Raw genomic sequence first — 25,834 nt, forward strand, 5'->3', positions numbered from 1 at the left:
GGCTCCTAAACTCTTACAATGAGAGTTTCAATTGCGCTTTTAGCCTGACTTCTATGCTTCATCATATCATCTTCGTGACTTACAGTTGTTGTAACGAAGACGAAGAAAATGGCCGAAAATCTCGTGAACGGTGATACTGAAAGTAAGTTCGCGTATTGAGTAACATGTCTGTTGCAAGCGTTTGCATACGTTCCGCACGTAGCATCGATAGCATGAACTCTGGCGGTGAACTGCTGGGCTCGCAGTGTGCGCTATTGGCGCAGTGTCAAAAGCTATTGAATTTGAAACCCATATTCAACACGAAAGTAATTTTTGAGAAACCTCTGCCGATACACACGCCACTTTCCCCAGTTGTACAATATGTATGCCGGTGTACTATTTTGTACACGCAGAAAATCATTAGTAACTGTTGGGCCTAGGATGTTCATGCTGAACTGTCCATTATTTTTTGTATCATTTGATTTGTGCAGACTTGACTGTTTGTCCAGTCAGTGTTGATGTGGACAGGAACTTCTATCTAGTCTAACTGTAAATTTAACTGTGACACTGTCACTAGGCTAGACACTGTATTTAAGCTGCACTTAGACAGATGTAACATTAAATGGTAGACTCTAGATTCTAGAACACGTAGAAGAAAGTCTTAACAAGTTTAACAATAACAGCACTTGCAAAAACAGTTAAGTCAGCTAGTAGACCCTAGTTGTATGAGTACCTATGTAGGCCCTAGGTCTAGAAATCTAGCCTAAATTAAATTCGGAACTGTCATTGTATACATAATATCTCACGTCTCAGTTTCTCTCCAACAATGTCATTGAAATGCAACCTTGGTCATACTGTAAGCACTGGTAATTAAATTATTGCAGTGAACATTGCCGAGTGCATACAGAAATGGGTTCTTATAATATCACTTCAAGATTTGCTCGCTACTCGTGCATCATATGCCTATGGCTATGCGTTCGTACGCGAACGTGAAGCCTGGGGTGGAGGCACATGTTCTGCTGATAACGGCCAGCAACAAATGTGACCAAACTGATTAAAGTGATTAAAATTGTCAAAGTAGGCCTACACTGGCTTCTAAGTTCTGTTTTACAATGCTTCTGGACCCCGGCCTGTTGTTAGAAACTCAACATGCGATAAAACGCAAGTATTGCTTACAGCTTTGCATTAATTTGATCAGAGTGAAATGCACATTGTTGCGCTTGATCCATTTATCAATTTTAAAAATTGCATTTGTTCGAATGCAGATAAAAATCCTTTTTCTTTTTAGCAATAGACTTGCCTGTAAACGCAAAGTAGCATCGATTTGGGGGATTCTTTTTGATTATTTTGAATTGCATTTAAATGCACAATCTCTGACAATGGGGCCAAGGAGCATTAACCAGAATCCAGCTTTCCATTAGATTGGTTGGCTAATTTCAGCAGATGGTTGTGTGCGCACGCACACTTTAATATAATATTATTGGGGAGTAGGAGCGAGTAGCAAATGAGTGATACGTGTGTAGCAGAGACTCCAACCCAAAGCACCTTCTGATCTGGAGATTCTCCTGCCTGAAACCCCTAGCAAATGGGAGACTCCAAGTTGATGTGTGCGAAGCGCCAAGTTCCTAGGGTTCTAGATGCTCTCTGGTGCTATCTAAGGCTTATCTTTTCAACATACAATAGCAATAAGTAAGAAATCCTTTCAAACGGGAGACACAGAGCCAGGGCGGGAGAAATTAAATCACAAGCGGGAGAACGGGAGATTTTGCAAAAATGGGTTTTCGGCGGGAGATCTCCCGTCCAAAATGGGAGAGTTGGAGTCTCTGGTGTAGGCGTCTACTGTATACTATAGCATTGTCTGTGCCATTATGTGGCAATGATTTTTGTAATGATGGTGGAGTTGGATTGCAATGGCATCGTTGAGAAGCCGAGACATGTAAGAATAGGTGTAACCTTGTTATATCAATGTGTCATTGTAATGCTTTTATCCCTGAAACGCCTGGATAGCCAGATTTTGTAAAGGCACAAAAGCAAGTTAAAACTCACATCTGTCTTCAGGTAGAAATTTAAATCCTTACAAACAGTTGATATGTCACAACTACATGTAGCTAACACTGAAATTTCATGTCCATCTGTGGGCCCCATTCTGTCTAGGTTATCTACACTTTCTAGACTTTTTTATAGTGTGTACGGATAAGTTGGGCCTACAACTACTTTTATGTAGAATCTACATGTACATGTAAAAGATATTTTAGGTCTAGACATCTACAAGATATTTTAGGTCTAGACATCTACAAGATATTTTAGGTCTAGACATCTACAATGTATGTGTAGACTTTACTCTCTGGTACACTTGTGGATTTTTTAGTGCAATAACATGTACAATATGTAATACAATAGTAGGTCTGTAGAAAATAGAATCTGGAAGAAATTAGATTTACGCACAAAATTGTTTCGAGCCTTTAGTTTACCAAATACAATAGATGTCAGTTGTACAGTATACAGTTAAACTCGCATAAGTCGATCTTCTCATGACTGAGCAGAACACATCGACTTAGGCGATTTTCGACTTGTGCGTAAGTCGAAAAAAATCGACTTACAGTTTCACCACAGGTACATACATGTATGTTTAATGTACATGTATACATGTTGTCTACTCTGGAGCCAAGAGCTGGAGCGGTGTGCCGCAACACGGGTCGCCCAGCAGGGCCGCGGCTAACTTTGCATGGACAGTGCATTAGTATTGGCACAGGTCCGATTACTTTACACCTTTGTTAAACCTTGGGAAAGTGAATATGAACGATATTTGAGCAGTGATTGATTCCAGTTTACCATACCGTGACTTGAAATGCGTGTAGAGGTGCAATTCTGATTTACCCGTGCCCGTAACTTTCCCCCTACTTTCCGCTTTGAAAACTCAGCAGCTTCATCCATTATACCACTCCACTGCACAGCGCTGCAAATGCCATGCTACGTGTACACTGCAAGCTCAATACTGTACATCTAAATGAACGCATGTGTACTGTACGAACGCTGTACGTACGTAGTGCGACAGCTGACAGGGCTGTACTAGCGGACCTCTAAATACGAAGAGAGTTAAACGATCCCATGCGATCGCTTTGAATTTTGATTTTAGATCATTTTTTTGGTCACCTCAAACTCATCTGACAAACAAAATAATGATGAGTAATAAATAATGAATAATAAATGACAGTGATTTATTACACAATAAAATCTTATTCGACTTAGGCACAGTGAATTTAATGGTTTTTCCGTGAAAGTGTTCATGGAATTTCATCGACTTAGGCGAGTATTCGACTTACAAAATTCGACTTGTGAGTGAATTAATACACGTACGTCAATGGGGAAAAATCGGGACTTTTTAAAATCATCGACTTACGCGATTATTCGACATATGCGACGTCGACTTAGGCGAGTTTAATTGTATATGGATTTGAGAATTCAGAGTTCAATCTGATTTCAGACTTTTGTACTCTACCCAAAACCCCTCCTTTTTCAGACTTTGCCAATGCAAATGTATTGAAGTAATCACAGCCTGCTGCACTTCACACATTTTTTTTAAAAATAATTTTCTGCAAGTACTTTCACACCCCTAATTTCTTAATGTCTTGTTGAAGTGTCATGCTGATTAATTCATAAAAGGAACTATGAATGATGTACATGTACATTGTACATGGGCATTGTCTACAAAGTACATTGTACTCTACGGTAGTGTTTTTGTGAATATGTACAGTGTGCACATTGCATGCATTTTGTGGTACATGTTGTAACTAGGAAATGCAGCGATGTGATTGTTGAAAGTTGACACTGACACGTTTGAGACATGAGCAAGTTTTCAACTATCACTCAATACTGAAGCTACACATGTACACCATTTGTAGATGTGAGGTTTATGATCACTGACCTCCCTGCCCCTTTGAATATGAATGTGAAAGTGCTCTGCCAATAGGTAACTAAAAAAAAAAAAAAAATGAACTGTTGATGTACATTGTATACATTACATGTTGCTTGCCTTTTGGTATTGCAGTACAATGTACGTACACTGTATAGAGACCTGATAATTCTGAATTCCAAGATTTTTTTCTGTAGATCTCCCATCTTGTATTTAGATCTACAGCTGTAGTGGTACTAAGGGTATAAAGTTGGTATGAAGGCTTTTTACTGCATGGACTGAAGATATCTGACCATTGTATTAATATCCAGAACATGCTCAGTACTGTAAAAGTGGAATTTTTTTCGGTATTGATTGAAATTTCTGCACATATTGCGCAACCAGAAACCAATGGGAAAATAAAAGCACCAAATATTTTTGCTTGCCAGATATGTTTTTGTAGTTGATTTCATGATTCCACTAAATTAAAAACGTGCAAAGCTCATCATTCCTGGCTGAGCGTGAAAAATTACTCACATGAAAATATCCACTTTTACAGTATTCTTGTTTTGTTTTTGAACCGCAGTTGTGATACTGCATCTTTCCTATTGTACAAAATTAGTGTACATTTGCTGTGATAGATAATCCACATGTGATGGAACTCACCTACAGTTGATTGGAATTAGTGCCAAAAATGTGGGGGGCCAAAGTGGTGACACCTTATGTATTCCTTTGTATGGTGCACCCCCCCCCCCCCCTTCCACAGGCCATGGCAATAGTTTGCACATGGAAAATATTTCTCTTGAGTAGAGGTGTTAAAAACACATACATGTATACACATGTGCTGCAGAGACTACATTTTGTACAGACATCTGTATTATGCAGCCATAGTGCAGGCCTGCACAGTGTCATAAAGATGCCAGGTTCATTTGACCCGTAGTACAGTATGATTCCGTTTTTAATATCCATCTGCTTTCAGGTGTGTATGTGTGATGTGTGTGTGTGTTGTTGTTATGTACAATTGCCACATACATTGTACAGTATGTCACCACAAACAACAACAACAAAACCATACATTTATCCTGTTATAGATAGAAAGCTCAAGTTCAAGCTGAAAATATAAGTTTTAGACCACAGATAGTTTCAAAGCTACTACAAACTGTACATAGTGAATGACACCTAATAATCATGAACATAGTGTTGTTAATTAAAGATGCTACCTGTACAATATTCAAAACAAGTTTTGTGCTTGTATTATACCATTATTATTCTGTGCTCTTCATTGATTCCCCCCCCCCCCTTCTCTTGCAACAGTGACATAACAACCATGATTTAGCGTACATACATGTACATGTACCGGTACATGTACTTGTAGCAGGCCTGATGAAGTAAACAAAATCTCTCTTGGCATGTTTCAGGATTAGCATGCAGGGAGTAATTAAGCTTTAGAATGCCAAGCCCCATCTATGTTGAAAAACAAAGCCATGGTTACCATGTTGTCTCTTCATACAATTTGTATGTCTGCACCACTTTCAATCATAAAAAATGAGAAAATTTGTTGCTGTCATTTTTTTTTTCCATTTCACATGTCCATACATGAATTATGATTGTACGTGTGATAGCATACATTGTACTTTTGCTACAGTGTCTGTAGTTTCCAAAGGGGATGATGGGTATTGTGTACAAACTCACAACATAAAAGTTACTAATTTGTATGTGTCATGTCTCATTTGACCCAAAAGTTTGCAAAGTGCATCGATATATATTTGATACAGAAGTTGTAAATTTATGCACACTTCAAAATGAGGACGGACTGATTTTGCTACAACACACATTTCCCATAGATAGACACATGCCCAAGTACTGTATACTTGGGACTCATCCTCAACGGGTTAATAGATCTATTTCTAGTAATGTATTGCATGGACTGCAAACAATTGTGTGCTCCTGATGGCACCAATCTGCCATTTTTTGTTCGATTTTTGAATTTCATGATTGCAATTTGTCAGGGCATTTATCTAACTACACCTATTTACAACTAATTGTAATTTTATCCTTTGATGCTATACTCTCACAATTCAGCTTCAGTGCCGAGTAGTCTACTGACGGTGAACTCTTCTCTCTTGGATACGGCCTTTGACCCGGCAACAGACATCGATGGGTAGGTTGCAGATAAGACTTGATGAGTGACTTCAACTTTGTAGATATTCTAGTGTATGAAATGGACAGTATCGCCCCCTTCCATCCCCCGTCCCACTTTCCCCTACCCCATCCCCACCCTCACCCAACAGCTAACGGCAGAAGCCGTATAAGTTCCATCAAGGATTGTTAAGAAAGTACGGCCTCGTGAAAACCATATGATGAGTTTTTTTTTTTTTTTTTTTTTTGTGAATGGTTTGTTTTGTTTCTTTCCCATGTCTGGGCTTGTCTTAATGAAGCACTGCATGTGGACAGAGAACGTGTCAGAGCAGTAAGTTTTGAAGGACTACCACTGATGGTAACAAAATGCTGAAAAAAAAAGTTCCAAATTTAGAGTATGGGAAGGTCAGTCTATTTGTGTGGGGGGGGGGGGGGGACAAATTGTCAGCCATTCTTTTCTTTTTTTTTAATGTGCTTGATGACCACATTGGTCCAGTACTGAATATTTGAATCACGTTCTGTTTGAAGTTTCCCAATATGTTCGGTTTGTGCCATGGAACAAAATAGATTTGGGTAGTTTCCTTCATCGTTTGTTGCTAGAGATATGTGACAGAATAAAAGAGAATCAACTGTTTTACAGTGGACCACACAAGATAGGGCTTATCACATGTATGAACTATTTATGAAAATTTTGCTTGAAAAGTGCACTCATTGGTAAAATACTAAAGATGAAATGGGGCTTGCTTTGAAGAGACACACTCAGAAAATCTTGGGTTTATGTTATCTGACACTCTACATATATTTGTGTATAAATCAGTGATTGGTTCCATCAGCTTCACACATCCTTTCCTTTTCGTTAATTAAGTTCTCCACACAAATGACATTTGTAACATGTGTGCATGTAATCTACAGATCAAGGAATAGTAATAATTTGTTTATGAACCTGCAAAAAAAAACCACCCAGATTTTTAAGAATTTATCAGTACCATTATTTTCTTTATACATTCTTTATACATTGTTGTAAGTACAGTGAAACCCCGTTATAACGAGTTCGGTTATAACGAGGAACCGCTTATGACGAGGTGATCGCGTCGGTCCCGTTTTCCTTTGCGTGTAAACCTATGGCAGAACGAATCGGGTATAACAAGTTCAGTTACAATGAGATTCCGGTTATAACGAGGACATTTTCGGCTCATCATGATACAGAAAAACATAAGAAATTTGATCGGATATAACAAGGTACCATTTCTTGACTTGCCGCTTTTCAAACACGAGACAAATGAAACATTGAAAATCGAATTCACGCTATCCATGTCTTTTTCCCGTTTTGCAGAGAACGGTTCCTTCCATGTTTTCTTCTAAACCACGCAAAAAAAAAAAAACAAAAAAAAAAAACCCACATTAATACCATTCGATGTTCCTACTAAATTATTAAACATAATCACTCGATTTTCTTTTACGCAAGATCACACGCGTGCGTAATGTTTTGCAGACCACAGCGCAACAAGGGAAAAAAGATAACGCACTCAAAAACTTTTCATGTACAGCTGTAGCGACACTCGTGGCAAATATGGAAATTGGAATGCGTGTGCAACTCAACATTATATCCTTTCCATTTGTAGTCCCGACTTCCAGTCCTTTTGCTGGTTAGCAAATACGAGTGTATGATTATAGCCGAAATAATTAATGAAATCGCGATCTCGCCTGGTGACAGTAACGTAAAAAATAGTTGAATAATGCAATCCTGTCGCAATTTTTTTAAGAACGGATGTATACAATGCGAAGGGATTTTCGGCAGATGATAAAGAACGCATCTTTAATCCTTTCGGGCGAAACGATAATACATTGTATGAGATTACAGCCGAAATGATTCATGAAATCATCGCATTCCCGCTGGGCACCAACAGCGTAAAATAACCTCGCAAGTTACGGTAAACTACGCACAAATGTTACTCTGAAATCATTGCGATCTCGCCGGATGACAGTAGCGTAAAAATAGTTGAATAACGCATGTTTAGCTACTTAATCGGTGTTCAGAAGAAGAAACAAACGTATTTAACAATTTGAATAGATCTGGGTTTGTTCATTATCACAATTTTAACAACGCATTTCACAATGAAGATTTTTCTTTCTTTCAAAATGGTCTACGAGTAACAGATTTGGGTAAAAAGGATCACAACCTTCTAAATTCAATCCTGTCGCTTATTTTTCAAGCATGGACGTACAAAACGCGAAGAGATTTTCGGAAGAAAATGAACAACGCATCTTTAATCCCTTCGGGTGCAACGAACATACATTATATAAGATTACAGCCGAAATGATTCATGAAATCATCGCATTCCCGCTGGGCACCAACAGCGTAAAAATACCCCGCAAGTTACGCTAAACGACGCACGAATGTTACTCTGAAATCATCGCGATCTCGCCGGATGACAGTAGCGTAAAAATAGTTGAATAACGCATGTTTAGCTACATTTGTACTTAATCGGTGTTCAGAAGAAGAAACAAACGTATTTAACAATTTGAATAGATCTGGGTGTGTTCATTATCACAATTTTAACAACGCATTTCACAATGAAGATTTTTCTTTCTTTCAGAATGGTCTATGAGGAACAGATCTGCATAAAAAGGATCGCAACCTTCTAAATTCAATCCTGTTGCTTATTTTTCAAGAACGGATGTACAAAACGCGAAGGGATTTTCGGAAGAAAATAAACAATGCATTTTAATCCTTTCGGGCGCAACGATCATACATTGTATAAGAATACAGCCGAAATGATTCACGAAATTATCGCATTCCCGCTTGATACCAACAGCGTAAAAATACCTCGCAAATTACGGTAAACAACACATTTTATACAATGTGATTTTAACATGATATAGGCCTATACTTCTCAAGAACATAACGTGCACTATTATGCGAAGAGATTTTCGGAAGAAAAATAAAGAATTAACCTATTTCAACCCCGACATTTTCGCCTAATTCACAGATAATTTCCCTTTATTCTCTCGATAATAATGATCCATAATTGTGTAATAACAACGCAAAGGATGTTCTTAACTTTCATTGTTGGGTATATTATGACGTCGTGCTTATGTTTTTCTTTGTTTTTGATGCGTACGGTTATAACGAGGTACCGGTTATAACGAGGTAATATCGCCGGTCCCACGGACCTCGTTTTAACGGGGTTTCACTGTAGTGGTTTAGAAAATAAAAATGATAGACCCATATCAGCTGATCAGTGTTTGCTTGAGTTCCTTAAGCATTCTCAGGTTGGTCCAAGTTGTTGTTGTTGTTGTTGTTGTTTTTCACCGTCCTGTTTTGCTTAACCCATTAAGGACGAGCTGATTTTGCAATAACAGGCATTTCCCATAGACATAGCACACTTGGGACTAATCTTCAATGGGTTGAAATATTTGTATCTTTCTAAACTGTTGACATACCATGTACCACCCTGACCTTTCACCTCGCTCCAGCAGTGACGAGAAGGCCAAGAAGAAGTCCCATCATGCCGAGATTGAGAAGCGACGGAAGTGCCGCCTCAACGAGTGCATCAACAAGCTGGTGGAGGTTCTGCCGGACAAGGACAGCAAACGAGTGGGTGTTCTTGGCCATCATCTCTTCTTTAACAGGGAATGATAATCAACACTGTAAAGCCAAAAATTTTCACATGCGTGAAATTTTCGCTGATGTCATTAGGAGTCAATATTCACAAAATTAAAATGCATGCAGGAGTTCTTGTCTACACTGTATGCATTGAATGCCAGTGGTAATTCATGAAAATTTCATGCTGCAAGAAAGGCCCCCCCCCCCCCCAAAAAAAGAAAAAAAAAATTACAAAGGTACCGTACGCAACGATACCTTTAAAAATAGTGATTCAATCCAAATACAGTTTCAGGGTATGAAACTATAACTCATTGCCCACATGTTACAGAAAACCCCATGCGATTTGCTTCAGTGGTCAAAGAGAAATGAGAAATTTTGTAGAGCATGTCAGAAATCTCTTTCCTCCAAGTTCTGTCTATTGTGTTCACACATTAATTTGCATTTCCAAGAGCATTCAAGTGCTAAACTTGGAAGAATCAGACTCATGACATGCTTTACAACAGTCCACATTTTTCTGTGACCGCTTAACCAAACTGAATGGGGTTTTCTGCAAGATAGAACTTACATGTTATATTTTAAGACCCTGAAGTAGCATTTAGACGGTTTAATCATATTGGGTGTTATCAATGCGAAAAGTGGATTGTAATTTTTTGGGGGACATACTGTATATGGTCAGTTTTACAGTAAAGGGTGTAACTTTGATGTGGCAAGGGTCAAAAATTAAAGTTGTGTTTCCATTTTTATCTTTGCCTTTATTTTATATAGGAATGTCTATATTTTCAATATTTTGTCATTCCAGAGCTTAATTCTTAGGCTAAATATGAAAAATGAAGTGACTATTATGGAATTTTAGATAAATTTAGGTAAAAACAACAAGAATGTTTTGGTCACCCACAGCAACCAAATGAAGATAAATGGTGGAGGTAATGCAACTTTTCATTTGCTGTGAACATATATTTGAAATATCAAAACACTTTTCCCCCAACAGATATTCGCTCTTGCAATTATTTGGATGTGAACTTCAAATTTCAAGGTAAAAATGGTACCTGACAAACTATTTTTAAGTTAAAAGAATGTTCTAGAAGCAAGAACCACTCTAAACATAGCCCTAAATTATCTCTTGGTAAAACAAACATTTATCAACCCAAATCCCAAAGAAATTTGATTATTTTTGACAAAGTTGAAATTTTCAGACTTGTGAGTTTCGGAGGCTTCAGTTAACAAACTAGTGTGTTTCGGAGGCTTCAAAACTGCTAACACAAAGTTCTAGTCCTGTATTCACTTAAAATAATAAAACTACAGTAAGCAACTATCACTACATGCTAGAATAAGAACAAGGCATCAATAAAATGTGAATAACAGTATACAGATGTACATTTTATGGCAGTGCATAATGTTTACCCTTCATACAAAATGTACAGTTTATTAGTATAAGGAAATTGGCTTCCACAAAAGTGAATAACCAACCGTGTACACTTTGAGCAATGCTCAGTTCGAATTTATGACATTACATGAGGCAATATGATTCTAAAGGAAACTGCAACAGTAGCAATAAAAGTACACTGATTAGGAACATCTTTTTTTTTTTTTTTTTTGCGGCTTAAAGTTAGCAGCAACGCATGTTTCGGAGGCTTCATCATGACTGTTAACATGCAAAAATGGTCCACTTTAAGGTGATATGAAGTACATTAATGCAGCTGATTGTTTCCAAATAACTAACAATGTTGTAACATGTAAAATAGTATTTATTTGTATGCAGAAAAAAGACTTTCCAACACATATGTTAAGAGACAAAGAAAAATATTTTAAATCTTTATGCTCAGTTGTATACATACACTGTATTTGCATATCCATGACTTTGGCAATGCAGAACATGATTAGGCTACACACATGAACAGCTGTATGCATTTGTCAAACTTTTCATCATAATGCAGTAAGAATTACTTTCAATGAGTTAGAACTGTAGCTATAGACTTCATGCAAAGATTATGTTTGCTTGCTTTATAAGTGCAGTTTGTGGGATGTATATTGACATAAACCACCCATCATAATTGTTTTATAGTACATATACATATGTACATGTGAAATCAATTTCAACTGTTGATGAGAAAGGGATAGAAAATAGACTATGTGATGGCATGACGGTTAGGTTACAACATAGCATTGTAAAATATAGAAAGGGGAAAAAAGGTTTATAAACATTCTTTTGCATATGACCATGCCTGATATCCCCTACTATAGCTATCAAATGCAGTGATCATGGTCATAGAACAGCAATCTTTAACACCGATCAGCCATTCCATGTAAGGGTCATCATCAAACTGTCATCATCAAAATGGAGTTGGAATAATCAATATATTGGTGATACTATCATGGAGCTCAATAGAAATTGAAATGGTCAAGATCCCAGTCATCTTTTTGAATCACCTGTTGAAAAGATAAATGTACATACCCTACCCATGACTGTGTACGAATTTGAATTACAAAAAAAAAAATGTTGACCAAATGTATAGTTCCCTATAATATATGATAGTTAGAATTTTACTTTCTTTTTCTGTGGTATACAAGTCACCCTGTTTCATATCACTTTATTTTTCTTTTCTTTTTTTAATTCTTCAAAGGCTTTTTTTTTATAGTTATTTTATAAAATTCCAGTTTGTGTGACTCCTGTGACAACTAGGAGGCCTGTTTTTGAAGGTACACATTGAGAAATTGCTAACAGAACTTTTACTGTTTCTAAAAATGACAACCTTTTTAGCAAAAAATTAAAAAGCAGCAAATGTGTTTAAATATCTAAGTTTTTTAGAAACCCACAAGTTTGTTTTAAATAGTTTATAAACCCACAGACTACAGTTTTAACCCTTTGAATTTCAAAATAGTTAGGGGCTTGTAACTTTTTCCAGAAAAGCCAGGACTAAACAGATTATAAAGATTTCAATCATTTCAATATTGTTCTTCATGAACATAACTTCTCCCGTCACCCACCCATGTAAACTACATGTACCCCATGGCAACAGGCTATTTATAAGTAGAGGTCTATATGTCATTTATAAACAATCCTATCCCAACCATTACTGTCCATTTACTGCACTGAGAACTACATCCGCAAACATGTCATAGAGTCTCACACATGTGTGCGAAGAGATGTTTCGTAACACAAGTTACATTTTGTTTAATCAAAAATAGTCAAGTGGTCACTGCCAGCATGATAAAGTATGAAAAATAGGGTATAGTATCAAGATTGTGTTGCACCTTGCATGCCTCAGATGTGACATACAGATTGATATGAAAACCTGTCTGAATGAAGTAATCAAATGTCAAAATTCCAAAATAGTACCCTGTGATCCAAGTCACACTGGTCTCACAGAAATGATAATCTGCAAGATGTTAGCTATTTTCAAATCCAATCACAAATTTATTGATTAATTATTTTCCTCCAAATAAATATTGGAAATGAAAGCCAAAGAACTTGTTAAGAAATGGAAAGCTGAAAAAGTCAAGATTTTAGTATGGCAAAAACAAATGCCATGTGAGTAACAATGGAATGGATTTGTCAATGGGTTATAAATGGACATGTAAAAGATTGTGTTTCGAAACTATTACACTCAGATTATAGTGAGTCGAAAGTGTAAAAATCCAAAAAGTATTTTCCACCATTTGCTCTGGATCATGCATAAAAGATACAACCTTAAATTCAAAAGTAATATATTTCTTAGTTAAGTGTATGCTTCCCTCTTGAATAACCATCTATTAAAATCCTTGAATCTTCAGGACAGGAATAGCGTTCAGTTCTTTAAAAAAAAAAAAAGTGTATTTAACACTAAATAATCAAGTAATTGTTTGGTCTTCATTATCAAAGTCTAACCAGTCAAAAGAGTGATACAAATATGGTCACAACACTTCAACTTCTCTCAAGAGTAAAAATGAGTTATCCAACTTAAGAACATTGATATATCCATAACTACTTGCTTTGTTGCACTACTGTTGCATGATGTGGGCATGCACGCAAGCTGGAAGTCACTTTCATTACTCACAATATCTAGCCTGTTCCATTGTTTCAAAAGGAAACCTACAAAATAAATGCTTTTCATACATTTAAACAACTATCTACACCTTGCTTGAGGAATCATTAAGTCTCATTCAGTCCAAACAGTTATTTGATAGACTTAGAATTACAAAATTGTAATCAAAAGATTCCATTTACATGCTGTTAACATAAAATGAAGCCTCCGAAACATCTGGAAAATTAATCTGGTATGCCTTATGTTTTTATGAAAATCATGTATGTTATGTAGAAAGTGATGGGTAAATTGTGTCTTTTTTAGTTGATGTACACTGTTTAAACATAATTGTGGGGCAACATCCTCATCTGCTAATATTTTATTGCTGAATGAAAAGGTGAGTTATGTGTGACACGTCTGCACTGTTTAAGAAAAATAGGTGAATCGTATAGTAAATCTATATTGGTGAGTAAACAAAGCAGCCAGAAAACTGAATGTGATTAAATATCTTTAGATATGTCATAAGCGATCATTGGGTGGGTGAACAATAAATCTAATTTGATTTTGTCCAGAGAAAATCACAAAAATGCAGTGTTAACATCCTTTTGAAGCCTCCGAAACCACTTTTTCTCTATAAAGTGTATTAGCTCAAATAATTATTGCAGTATCATAATGTTTTTATTATTTTTGTTGTCTGTCCATATCTGTTGATGATTTCATGGCATAATTTGGGGCAGACACTCAAAGAATTTATCAGAAATTTCAAATTAGACGTTTTTGCTGTTTCGGAGGCTTCATGCGTCTCGGAGGCTTCACGTGTTAACGGAAAATTTGTATTGTCTCCTATTTTCAGAGAGTTTGGCGGATCTTAACTATTTTTGGTCTATTAGGTTAGGGCCCCATATCCTACATTTTGACATATAGATTAGGTCGCTTCTCTTATCTATATTCATATTATTTGACTAAACACTTTGTTTCGGAGGCTTCAAAACTGCTAACGGAAATTTCACTTGATGGAATAAAATTATCACAAAATTTCAAATAGCCCTAGAATCAAGTAAACTTTGATGTAAGTCTAAAGTTTAGCTGTACCTTACTATTTTCAGCATAAAAGAAAGTAACCAAAACACATCCACTGATCATTACTGTCCATCAAAGTTTGTAAACAATTGTTAACGGAAAATGAAGCCTCCGAAGCTTCAAATTTGAAGTCATAGTATTCTAAAATAAAGGGCCAGATACAAACCAAACTAATTTGGTCATTTCAATTGACCATACAACTATGCTTTTAACATAAAAAATTAGATCTCTGCAGTTGCTGTAGAAAATTATTAAAATTTCAAAAATGTTATATAAATTTCAAAGCAACAAAATAGTCATTTTTAGGGTACATATGTGACTGTCAAAACAAAACGCATCAATACCTGGACCTGATTATGCTACCCAAGGTGGCTACTCATAAGGTGACTCACATGGGAAAAAATCTTTGAGATCTGTAAATCTATGTGTTCAGGGTGGGCCAAAAGGCTAAAAATTGAAAGTTACACCCTTTACCGTAAAACTGACCATATGAGTACAAGGAAGCTGCCTTTTCAGTAGTAGCTCTGTAGGTAGTGTGCACTGCAACAGGAGTGTAATTTATGCTGGTCTGCTTAAAATCATAGTCATGAAATTGAAACATTTCACTGTAAAATCTATGATATTTGTTAATAGCTCAACAATAGTGACTTTTCAACAAAATTTTTGGAAATGAAAAATGGTCAGTGCAGTATTTACAGCCTCATTTTCGTATGGGTGCATACATCCTAGTTGAGAGACTACTCACACATATGTGTAGTCCGTAAAAAATTTGCCCACTCAATGCAGAATTTCAGGTTGCTTATGCATTTATATTTAAAAACCACTCACAACTATTATTCAATGCCCTATGTCCGGGGGAATAACAGGACATCAAGCAGAAGTGTGATAACCATGGACTGCATTTACCTCACAGCAGACTGCGAACTATTCCAGTCTTAATTTTCATGATTTTGATTTGATGTTGTGTTACCTGAAAATGAACTGAAAATGAGTTACTAGATACAGGTGTACCTGTATCGAAGAGTGCAACTCTGATCATGAAACTTGATAGATAACCACAATTTAAGCAGCTCAGAAACATTGTCTTACAAAGAATCATACCTGTGCAAAGTACCCACAATTTACTTTACATTTACTGTCAAGAGATATGTGCAAAAGGATTGATGAGTTGCTAACTTGTCCACATACTTGTCTACTTGTTGGAGTGAAACCACTCAGTATCTGTATAGGTTGCTGAATGATGGCCATGTATCATTTGATAGGAGTAGGGGTTCATGGTTTGAGGCAGAAGCATTTACTATCTTACAAGGTGAAAAGAAATGGACCCAATGTTTTACTGGGGGAAAAAAAAAAATGAAAAAAGATTTGATAGCGAAGACCTTTTTATTTTCATTTAATTAACATGAGTAGGAGTTCCTGGCTTGAGACAAATGCATTTGCGCGCTTGTAGTAATTCAAAGGATTATAGAGAAAGTGGAAGACAGGATAGTGAAGGGAGAACAGTTTGTTTTGTTCTGTTTTTGAAATGCCTCAGCTATGATTTGCCAGGTGCATCATGTGTTTGGGTTATCAATGTCTGTCTGCCCACCTGTCTGTCGGTCTGTCAGTCTGTCCATAATCAGTTTATGTTGACAGGGACTGACTTGAGGCATATGGTAGTCTGTACACTTCAAAAAGCGGTGATGGGGCAACCAACAGGGTACCCATTACATAATATCATTGGGAAATACTTGAATGATTCAGCTTCGTAGGCATGTCAACTCTGACTTTTAATGAAGAGATCTGATTTTGGGACAGGTCTGTTTAGTAATGTTGCACCCTAGTTTCAAGACAAAACAATGAGACAAGAGCAGTAACAATAGAGTCATCATGCATTATATGTGGCATCATTATTCTCTCTTGTAAAGAAGACTTCCAGTGCATTTTTTTTTTTAATTTGGAGGAATGAACTTCTTTTGCCTCAGGAGAGTTTCATATCTTTGATAATATAGCTGAGCCATACAGTATAAAGTATTTTCTTCAGTGTGATCATAGTTTGCCTTTACAGATGACTTATTGACGTTCTCGTAGCCTTGTGCTCAAGCTTTCATCAAACCTTGCTCAAACATTTGGTCATCATTTACTGATGTTTCATTACTTTGATTTCTTTTCATTTTTTTTTTTTTTTGGGGGGGGGGGGGTGGGATAAACTTGATTTACGCATTACCTCATGTTCTCCAAAAATTACAGGTATTTATTACCTACACTTAATGCTTGTACTGTAACTGTAGGTATTTTCACATGAGTGATTTTTCACGCTCTGCCATGCATGCCAAATTTTGCATGTTTTTGATTCAGCAGAATCAAGACTATAGATAATGGCACAAATGCTTTTATTTTCACACAAAGTGATTTATTTTCTAGATGAATGCACTGCAGATGACATGTGATCCAATGTTTCCCTACTTGGAAAGATTCATCATCATCATCTCTGATATTAAAATTTTATTTTGCAGAGCAAGACCCAGATTCTTGATGACACATATGACCTTGTGGTTGAGCTGAAAGGAAAATGCAACAGACTCATCATCCAGAATGCGCCAGAGTCAGAGGGTAAGAAAACTTCCAAAAAGAGATAAAGTTACGTAGAAAAGTTACTAACATATTTGACAAAGCACATTACACGGAAACATGAAGCTATGCTTGTCTAGGGGAAGATGTGTTCCAGTGTCTTGTTAGTCCAGGGCTCGACATTAGCAGTGGTCTGGGGCCATTTGAAATTTATGATGGGCCACCAAATTAAAAAAAAAAAAGTTATCTTCTTGTGGCCTGACTGGGCAGCTAGAATTCAAAATGAAATTGTATCTGTCATTTTGTTTCGGGCCACCCCAAAGTTTCACATTTGAAGATTTTAGTGGCCTGAACGGTCAACCAGAAAAAAATGTCATTGTTGAGCCCTGGTCAATTATTGTATTTATAAGAACTTTACGAGTGATTGACAGGTGATTTATCTGGCAGAATCTTGGTTTGAAAGGTGTTTTTTTTTTTTTTTTTTATGTGGGCAAACCCAAGTAATCTGAAAAAAAAAGAAAGAAATAAAGTAGAAAAATTACTATGAGATATATTACATGTATTAGGATATTCTTTTGGCCACATGAAATGTAAGTGATGATTAGGGTGTTATGAATCAGTACAAGTCAACATGCTTTTGACTTGCAACTTTCTTCCAACAGAGCAGTGACTCATTCATTTCATATTCAATATGTTACAAGGTGTTAAGTTTATGGTAGATATGAAGCAGGCACTATGTAATGAATCACATTTTGTTTCATGTGATGAAACACACATCTAAATGTAGGATTCAAAAACTATAGGTTTGCTATTCAGAACCCTTTGATAAAATATTCTTTGCTTCAAAGACTGCAGGATGTGTCCTTTAAAATGATTTGTTCATTTAAACCTATGTAAGTAAGCCCCCCTCAACATTTTGTTTATTGTTTTAAAACACAGTTTAAAAGCTAAACTTTCAAGGAAATGGCAGATTTCAGCAAAGATGAGGGTCAAGGGTAGATGCCAAAGTTGATATGAAAAATCAGTTCTTATGCACTGTACACAGCCTCAATGGATGACTACTGTGTCCCAAGGCAAATTTCTCATAGAGCAGAATCTTGGAGGTTAGGTGACAGCCAGTAATTCTTGAAAATTCACTTTTGATTTTTGTTTTGCTGTTTGGTTGCTTTACAGTTGATGAAATTGAGCGACTGATGGAGGAGAATACCAGACTCAAGAAGGAGAATGACCAATTCAAGGAGTTCTTCCGCTCAATGAACTGTTCCAGCGACTACAAGACCCACATCAAAGCAGCAAATGCTAAGATGAAGAAAAGTGCAAAGGTGGAGCCGCCCTCTGATGAGCTCCTTGGAGGTAGCCAGAACATCATCATTCAGTCTCCTACAGCAACAGTAATGGGATCACCAAATCTTGTTGCCATGCCAACCAATCAGTTGACAATATCCAGTGGAAACAGAGCTGGGAATAATGGTGGTATGATTCAGTCTGGATCTAACACAGGAGGGCTGCTACTTGTCACAACAAGTAATTCTGGGACTAGCGCAGAGCAGACAAATCTCATCGCCACAGGATCTGGCAATTTCGGACAAGTTACAAGTGTTTTGAGTGACAAACCCGAAGCAGATGTGCAGTCTCCCATTATGCAGGGAAATGAAGGTCAGTCGAATCAAACTGTGTTTTCAGACGGGAAAGTGCTGCAGCCCTCTAATCAAGCAAATGTCACGAATTCTGCCATGACGTGCACCCACGAAGCATCCAACCAGAGCAGTGTTGCACAGGTCAATACCACAACTGCGGAGTCTACAAATGCCACTGCTGTGACACAAGTCATCAGCACCCCAATCACAACTCCGGCTACTCAGAATACTGTGCTCCTGCAGTCGGGGTCAGGCGGCATGAGATTGGTACAACAGCCGGTCCAGTCGCAAGGTCAGACTGTGCTTATTCAGCTGCCAGGCCAACCAAATCAGTATGTTCCTGTTCGGATTGCACCACAAGTGAATCAGCCGCAGCAGGTCATTCTCACTTCGCAGCAAGGAGTCAATGTGATCGGTTCTCGGGGCAGTGCCATTCAGCCGAAGACGCCAGTCAAAAAGAAACAGCCTGCACAGCTCAAGGTGAAAAACCTCTGCCCTTTGCAACCTGATTCAAGAAAACCTGGTTCACCGATTGCCTCACAGTCAAATATTCAGCCATTTGCCACAAACACTGTAACTGTTAGACTCCCAGTTGGGCAGTCCGCAAATCAGCAAGGGACCCTTGTCGTGAACAACCAGGGACAAATTGTTCTTCAGCAGCAGCAGCCAACGAATGCTGTCATCGCAGGGAATATGAATGTGCAGATGCCAGTACAGGTTGCTCCAAAGCCACAAGTAACTCAGAATATTGTTTACATCCAGCAGAACGGCCAACTCATTCCGGTAATCCTGCAGCAGAATTCTGGAGTCCAGCAGACGGTTGCAGGGAACACCATAATTCAAGGACAACAGCCCTTGAGGGTTCAAGTCTCACAGAACATGCCCAACAGGCCAATCCAGTCAGGAACAGTAATGTCTGGCAACAGCAGCCTGAGTACTGTTGTGTCTCAACCGGTTGCCTCTTCAATTGTGCAGACTTCCACACACTCTCTTCAAGGTGGCCAGATCACCAGCAATCAAGTGCAGCTCCTTGAAGGAACAGCTCCTTCCACAGTTTCATCCTCGGCACAAGTAGCTGCCCACACAGTGCAAAGCACCGGCAGTGATCTGACTTCTCCTCTGGCTGTCGAGACATCAATGGGGAATGTTCCAACAGAATCAGATAATATGCAAGGAAACCCCGAGGCGTTTGCAACGAATGACATCCTTGCCAAGGCAGCTGAAAGCATTTTCTCTAGCGTGTCTGACACCTCACCTACAATGCAACTGGGAGACCTCCAGCAAGGTTTGCAAGATCCCCACACAAATTCAAGGCTTGAGCCTTCATTCAATCCACCAGTGATGAAGAATAGTAATGGTATGATGAGTGGTCAGTCAGCAGCTCATACTGGTATTGATATCTACGATCTCCCTGATGATATGGATACATCATCGAGCAAGGGAAAGCACAAAAAGAAGAAAAAGAAAAAGTCAAAATCAAAGGAAAAAGAAAAGAAGAAAAAGGAAAAGGATAAAGAAAAGAACAGAAAGAAAATTGAACTGGGTGCCCCCGATACTGCAAGCTCAGACAATGGGGAAAGAGAGTCGGGTGATGTTGCCGAAATGAACACTATACTGGAGAGCATTATTGGTAGACGTCTAAATGACGAGGTCATTAATCAGGAGAGCGAAAAAGCCAAGAATATTGGGGATACCTCGGGGCCAATGGGCTTGCCAGTGTCATCAAGCGGAAATTCATCACTGAACAACTTTTCTGCTGAAGCACTGCTCACCGTTGGGACTGGAGACACCACAGCAGCAAATCACAAAGATGTGTCTAGTAGTATTTCTGCAACAGTGACATCGGTAGCTGAGACAAATGGACACTCTCTCTTTGGGCTAGGAGGCCTGGGCTACAATACAGATATTCTAAGCAACTCAATGAGTGTGAGTGGTCTTCCAACATACATTGATGATGAGCAGGAAGAGCAAGAGATAGAACCTCCCAGTAATTCTATGGACGTATCTCATAGTGGTGCAACACGCAGTTCCACAGTGCAGGAAGTCACTACCACTGCAGCTGCCGATACATCAGTCAGTGTTAGTCCGACACAGACAGGTGATACTATGTCACTTACTTTTCCGGCCCAAGACGCTGAAAGGCCACTGTCTTCGGAAGCAAAATTGACTTCAGAAACCAAAACAGTGACAACTCCTTCTGATGGCTTCCAGAATTTTTTGACCCCGTTTTCATCAATCAGTAGTCTTCTAGAGCCATCATCAAACCCAGCTAGGGATGCTTCCATGTCTTCACTTCCAGAAACCAGCCAAAAGGAATCATCTCCACCCAATCCTTACTCTGCAGTGGCATCAAGTCCCTATCAGCATGGATGGATATCACACCACTCCAAGGCATCAGAGTTGGCCAGAGGTATTCAGCCAGCTAAGTCGCAATCGCCGGTCAGCACTGGAGTCACTGTAACAACCATCAACAGCAACACTGCTGTGACCACAACTTGTACCAGTGTGAACATGAGTGCTCCAGTCAGCAGTGTCGTCTCAACATGTACATCCCAATCGCTCTCTTCAAGCAGTGTCAGCAAGTCTTCGCAGCCATCAATGAATCCTTTCTCTCAACCTTGGCTAAGTCAGGCCCCAACAGAGTCATTTCTTGATTCAGTGAGTCAGTCAGATCCAAGGGGTCCCAACTTACAGAACCAGCAGTTGGCAGATATTCTGCAAAGCTTCCCAGCATTGTCTGATCCAAAAGGCTCTACAGCAACACAGAGTAATACTGATTGCATGTCAAGTGCAGGGGATATCTTAAGCCCACTGTCGAGTACATCCAAGCCTCAGTCATCATTAGAGTCATTCTTTGGCATCAATACCTTATGTGAGAATAGGTCAATGGGGCAGTCATCTGGAAATGGGGATATGTTCCAAGGCATTTCCAGCATATCAACACCAAGCAAAGAGAGCAATCAGAGCAATCGGGACAATTTTATTGCACTGTCAAATTATCCTGTGACTACCTCTAGCACCCCAACAACTACCCATGCAGAACAGAATTCGTTCATGCAAGGCTCCAGCATGGAACCACCAAAAGACACTTCACTCAGTAGTTCCAGCAAACCAGTGTCTTCAGCACCAAGCTATTCACTGCAGAACCGACTGACATCTTTGATTGCAAGTTACAGAGAGCAAGCCGCTCAGCAAGAGACAGCATTGCCTAATGCAGATGTGGAGCCACAGCGGATATCAAATGACCAGCTGTTTCCTCCCCAGGCACAAGAAAGTAGGGAGGATTCTGGCAGAAGTTCAGAAAATTATAATCGCCATCCTCCACCCAAGAGTAGGGCGCCGCCTTCAGCGAGCTTGCAGCCAGCTGGGTCGGCAGGTGATGTTCCATCCTCACAAGCAAGCGCTGTCAACAACCAACAACAGAGACGTAGACAGACTGAGCAGAATCCCCACCGGAAATCACAGGTGCGTGAGATCCCAGTGAAAACATTCTCCACAATGACTTTGCACCGCACTCTGACAGCTGACATTTCAGAGGAAGGCAGCAAAGCAAAGGAGCAAGAGGGGGAGCTCCAAAGACATTCTCAGCCACCGCAAATGCAGCAGCCGCCGCAACAGCAGATGGAAGAAGAGCAACAGGAGGAAAATCAGCTTCCAACGGAAACATTCCGCTTAGTCCCAGAGCAGCTACAGCAGGCAGGAGACAGGGCTGATGTGACTCAGCATGCACAAATACCAGTGAAACAAAAGGGAAGCAAGAGCAACAAAAAGAAGCAAAAAGGAAAGGTACAGGGGGATCCCAAGAAGAGTGCAGGTGTTGTCGAAGAGAGGGAGGATTTGGACAGTGTTGGCAGAATTGAACTAGATAAAGCTCTCGTGCATAAGTTTCCTTGGCTTGCCGAGTCACCGGATGAGAAATCAAACAATCGGGATGGCAAGGAGATGATGGGTGCAGGAAGGCAACAGATGGGTCAGCATACAAGTAATGCTAACCCCTTCAGTGTACAAAGTATCTCACAGAGCTCCTCAAAGAAATTTACGGCAAGGACATCAGCTGGCAATGACAGACAAGCTGGAGGAGAGAAGAAAAATAATCCACCCCCATATCCTTCGAGAGGGCCAATGCCCTCCTCAGATGGCCATAATCTTCCGCTGTGGAACCCATCAAGTATGGCTCCCAACCTACCCTTGTCATCTGCAGCGTCCGCTACATTGAAACATCAACCCTCCCAGGGTCAGTCACAAAGACCAGAAAATTCAGTCGTGATGTCTACCAACAGGCAAACTTTACCTAATTTCCATGACGGCACAAACCAAAACAGATCAAATGCTGGAGGCATGCATCGTCCTCCGATGTATGAAGTATCGTCAGGCAGTGCACAATCAGTTCATTCATTGGTGCAGGCTGCTGTTAGCAAAGCAAGCAATGCAGCTCTTCTGGCACAAAATACCTCAGTCAGTGCAGCAAATGTTGAGAGGAGTAGAAGTGTGCCCAAGAGTAAAAAAATCGCCCACAGAACAGAAGTCGTCACATCCAGTCAGATGTTGAGACAATCGGACATTGATGACAGCTTGGATTTCCTCTCCTCTGTATCAAGCAGCTCAGCATTTCCAACCTCAATGGCCTCAACTGTGAACATGGACATGTTTGGAAACTCGGCGCCCAGCAGCTCTGTTCTGACCAAGCAGAATGAGCAGCCTACTCAGTCCATGACCAGGAGACCTCAGCCTGAGGAAAAACAGAGTCATCCTGACTCTGCCAATTCCAGCAACCTTTTGTCAGGTGACTATGGTTCCAACTTGACTTCCAGTCTGGCACAAGACAGTTTTTCTTTCTCCCAGTGGAACTTAGAGCCCACGCAGACAGATGTTAGGGAGAGTAATAGAGGCAATGCTCACAAGATCCAAGAGTTAGCATCTCCTCCACAAATTCAACAGATGCAGCGTGGAGGGAACAATTCTGTTAATCTGGGATTTGGGGATGCTTCAAGTCTTGCCACAGGTGATGATCTGGATTTTTCCACGCTTGCACCGTTTCAGGCCAGCAATCAACCACATCGCACCCCAAGTGACAGGCAAACCCCTCAAACGCAGACATACTCGGTGCCAAGCGGACGTTCGAGTGTAGCCTCAATGGAGCCAAGTCCCCTGCAGGCGAGCCCTATGAACTACAACATGCAGGACGGTGGCCACATGGGGCAAATGAATGATATGCCTCACTCAAATTCAAGTAGCAGGGGACCACCTAGTGTTGAGGCTCCGCAGCAGCAGCAGCAGCACCGGAGGATGTCCCAGTCACCAATGTTGCAGAGTTCACACACAGGGCAGGGTGTCAAGAGGCCTGCTGGTGATGCTCACCATATGAACCTGGCAAAGAAGGCTAATCCTGGAGCCCAGGCTGCCCGCAGAACTGCACATCAGACTAACCTAGATTCAAGGCAGCACTCAAATATGCATGGTAATCAGCAGCAACACATACAAAGCAATGCAGTGCAGTTCCAGTCGCAAAATGTGAACTCGCAGAGTCAAGCAGGAGACATATCGATAGCCAGTGTCGAGGCACAGAGAGCCAATATGACTTCACAAAGTGGTGGCAGAAACCACGATGGTAACCGCTCGAAGAAACGAACGCAGAATCCATCTGACATCTTCAACAGGGATCCACACGAGGTTGACAACAGTCGCAGTACTTCAATGTCTCTCTTGCAGGACTCTGTTCCTTGGGCCTCGCTGAGCACTTCGCAGCGCTCTGTCGTCTCCAGTTCAGAATCAACTCATTCCACATTCCTGCCAAACTTTTCAACCAGTTCACAAACACCGCACAGTAGCGGCAGTCAGTCGGAGAGTGTGCCTTCATCATCTAGTAACTCTTCCCTGATTTCACCTTCGCGGAGACTGCGGCACAGTGAAATGCCGACATACTTTTCTCCACCTTTTCCGGGGGCGATCCTTCAAAGCCCTCCACAGTCAAAGAGCAACCTGTCTAGAGAGACGGACATTACACCTTCATTCAACACTATGTTTTCTCCTGCAAGGGCTGGAGGGTTGCATGGGGTAGGCATGTCTACCAACTTTCCTGTCTTTGATCACCAGCCTACGGGAAGTTTCAACATCAGCAAATCCAATCAGCTCACCGGGTCGGGCATGACATCTTCATTCAATTTCAATAATATATTCAATGACTCATCGTCAATGACGGGGACAAGTCACATATCGGAGGCGCCTCCCTTGAACCATGGCATAGGGCTTCCTCCCACAGTACATCTCCATAGTAACCCTTCGATACCGGTGGAGGACAGTGTGCTACAGACAAACATGGGACAGCGCCACGCGGGCCAGCACTTTGCAAACATGCGGGTGGACAGTTTGCTGGGCCAGAACCGAACAGGGGATGTGCGGCCACACTTTAAAGTTGGCGTGCCTCCACCAATGGGAATGCCACAGCACTTCCATGGGTCTACGTTTAGTCACTCTATGCCACCGTACTGAGAGGCCCAGGTACCAGTGGTATAAGTACGATCTGAAATACATGTGTTGAGTACATCTGCAACTCCAGTAACGATGGGGATGACTGTGTTGACTGTCCCACTGTTTCCACATCCCCTGTATGAAATTTGTGCTTTTGAAAGTCATGCTGTTGAATCATGTACCTCAATTATGATCAGATTTACCCTGTGGCATTAGTGTTGTACCCAAAGTATCTTTTTATCTTTATTTTGTTCTTTTTATTCTTTGTGTTACCAGGAATGCAAATCATTGAATCAAGAGATCATTATGGAGTGGTAAAACCTCATGCAGAACTGCCAAATAGTGTGTTTATTCTTTGTTAGGAATAATATTTCTTCCACTAAAACAAGAGTTTGAAAGCAAAACAAAAAAACCAAACTGTTTTCTATTTATTTTAGATTTTAACTAGCATAAATAAGTATCTGGTAGTATTAATAATGTA

The 25,834-nt window shown here is 39.8% G+C and overlaps 1 protein-coding gene across 2 annotated transcripts; it reads left to right on the forward strand.

Annotated features, from left to right (window-relative positions):
* Positions 1-25,834, forward strand: LOC140229430 (uncharacterized). 2 transcript variants are annotated; one of them, XM_072309678.1, is made up of 5 exons: positions 1-142; positions 5,954-6,032; positions 9,488-9,608; positions 17,194-17,290; positions 18,422-25,834. In XM_072309678.1, the coding sequence occupies exons 1-5, from the start codon at positions 109-111 to the stop codon at positions 25,372-25,374; spliced, it is 7,284 nt and encodes a 2,427-aa protein (XP_072165779.1). In that variant the 5' UTR covers positions 1-108; the 3' UTR covers positions 25,375-25,834. The 2 variants fall into 2 exon arrangements, with proteins under 2 accessions (XP_072165779.1, XP_072165780.1); XM_072309679.1 differs by having other exon boundaries at positions 9,491-9,608.

Source organism: Diadema setosum, chromosome 6 (genome assembly GCF_964275005.1).
Source record: "Diadema setosum chromosome 6, eeDiaSeto1, whole genome shotgun sequence".
NCBI classification, from domain to species: Eukaryota; Metazoa; Echinodermata; class Echinoidea; order Diadematoida; family Diadematidae; genus Diadema; species Diadema setosum.

What these genes read in the sequence shown, in the direction of transcription:
- LOC140229430 (XM_072309678.1), top strand. Translation starts at nt 109, where the DNA reads ATGGCCGAAAATCTCGTGAACGGTGATACTGAAA. An exon ending in CCGGCAACAGACATCGATGG is followed by an intron (nt 6,033 to 9,487) that starts GTAGGTTGCAGA and finishes ACCTCGCTCCAG; the next exon opens with CAGTGACGAGAAGGCCAAGA. An exon ending in GAATGCGCCAGAGTCAGAGG is followed by an intron (nt 17,291 to 18,421) that starts GTAAGAAAACTT and finishes GTTGCTTTACAG; the next exon opens with TTGATGAAATTGAGCGACTG.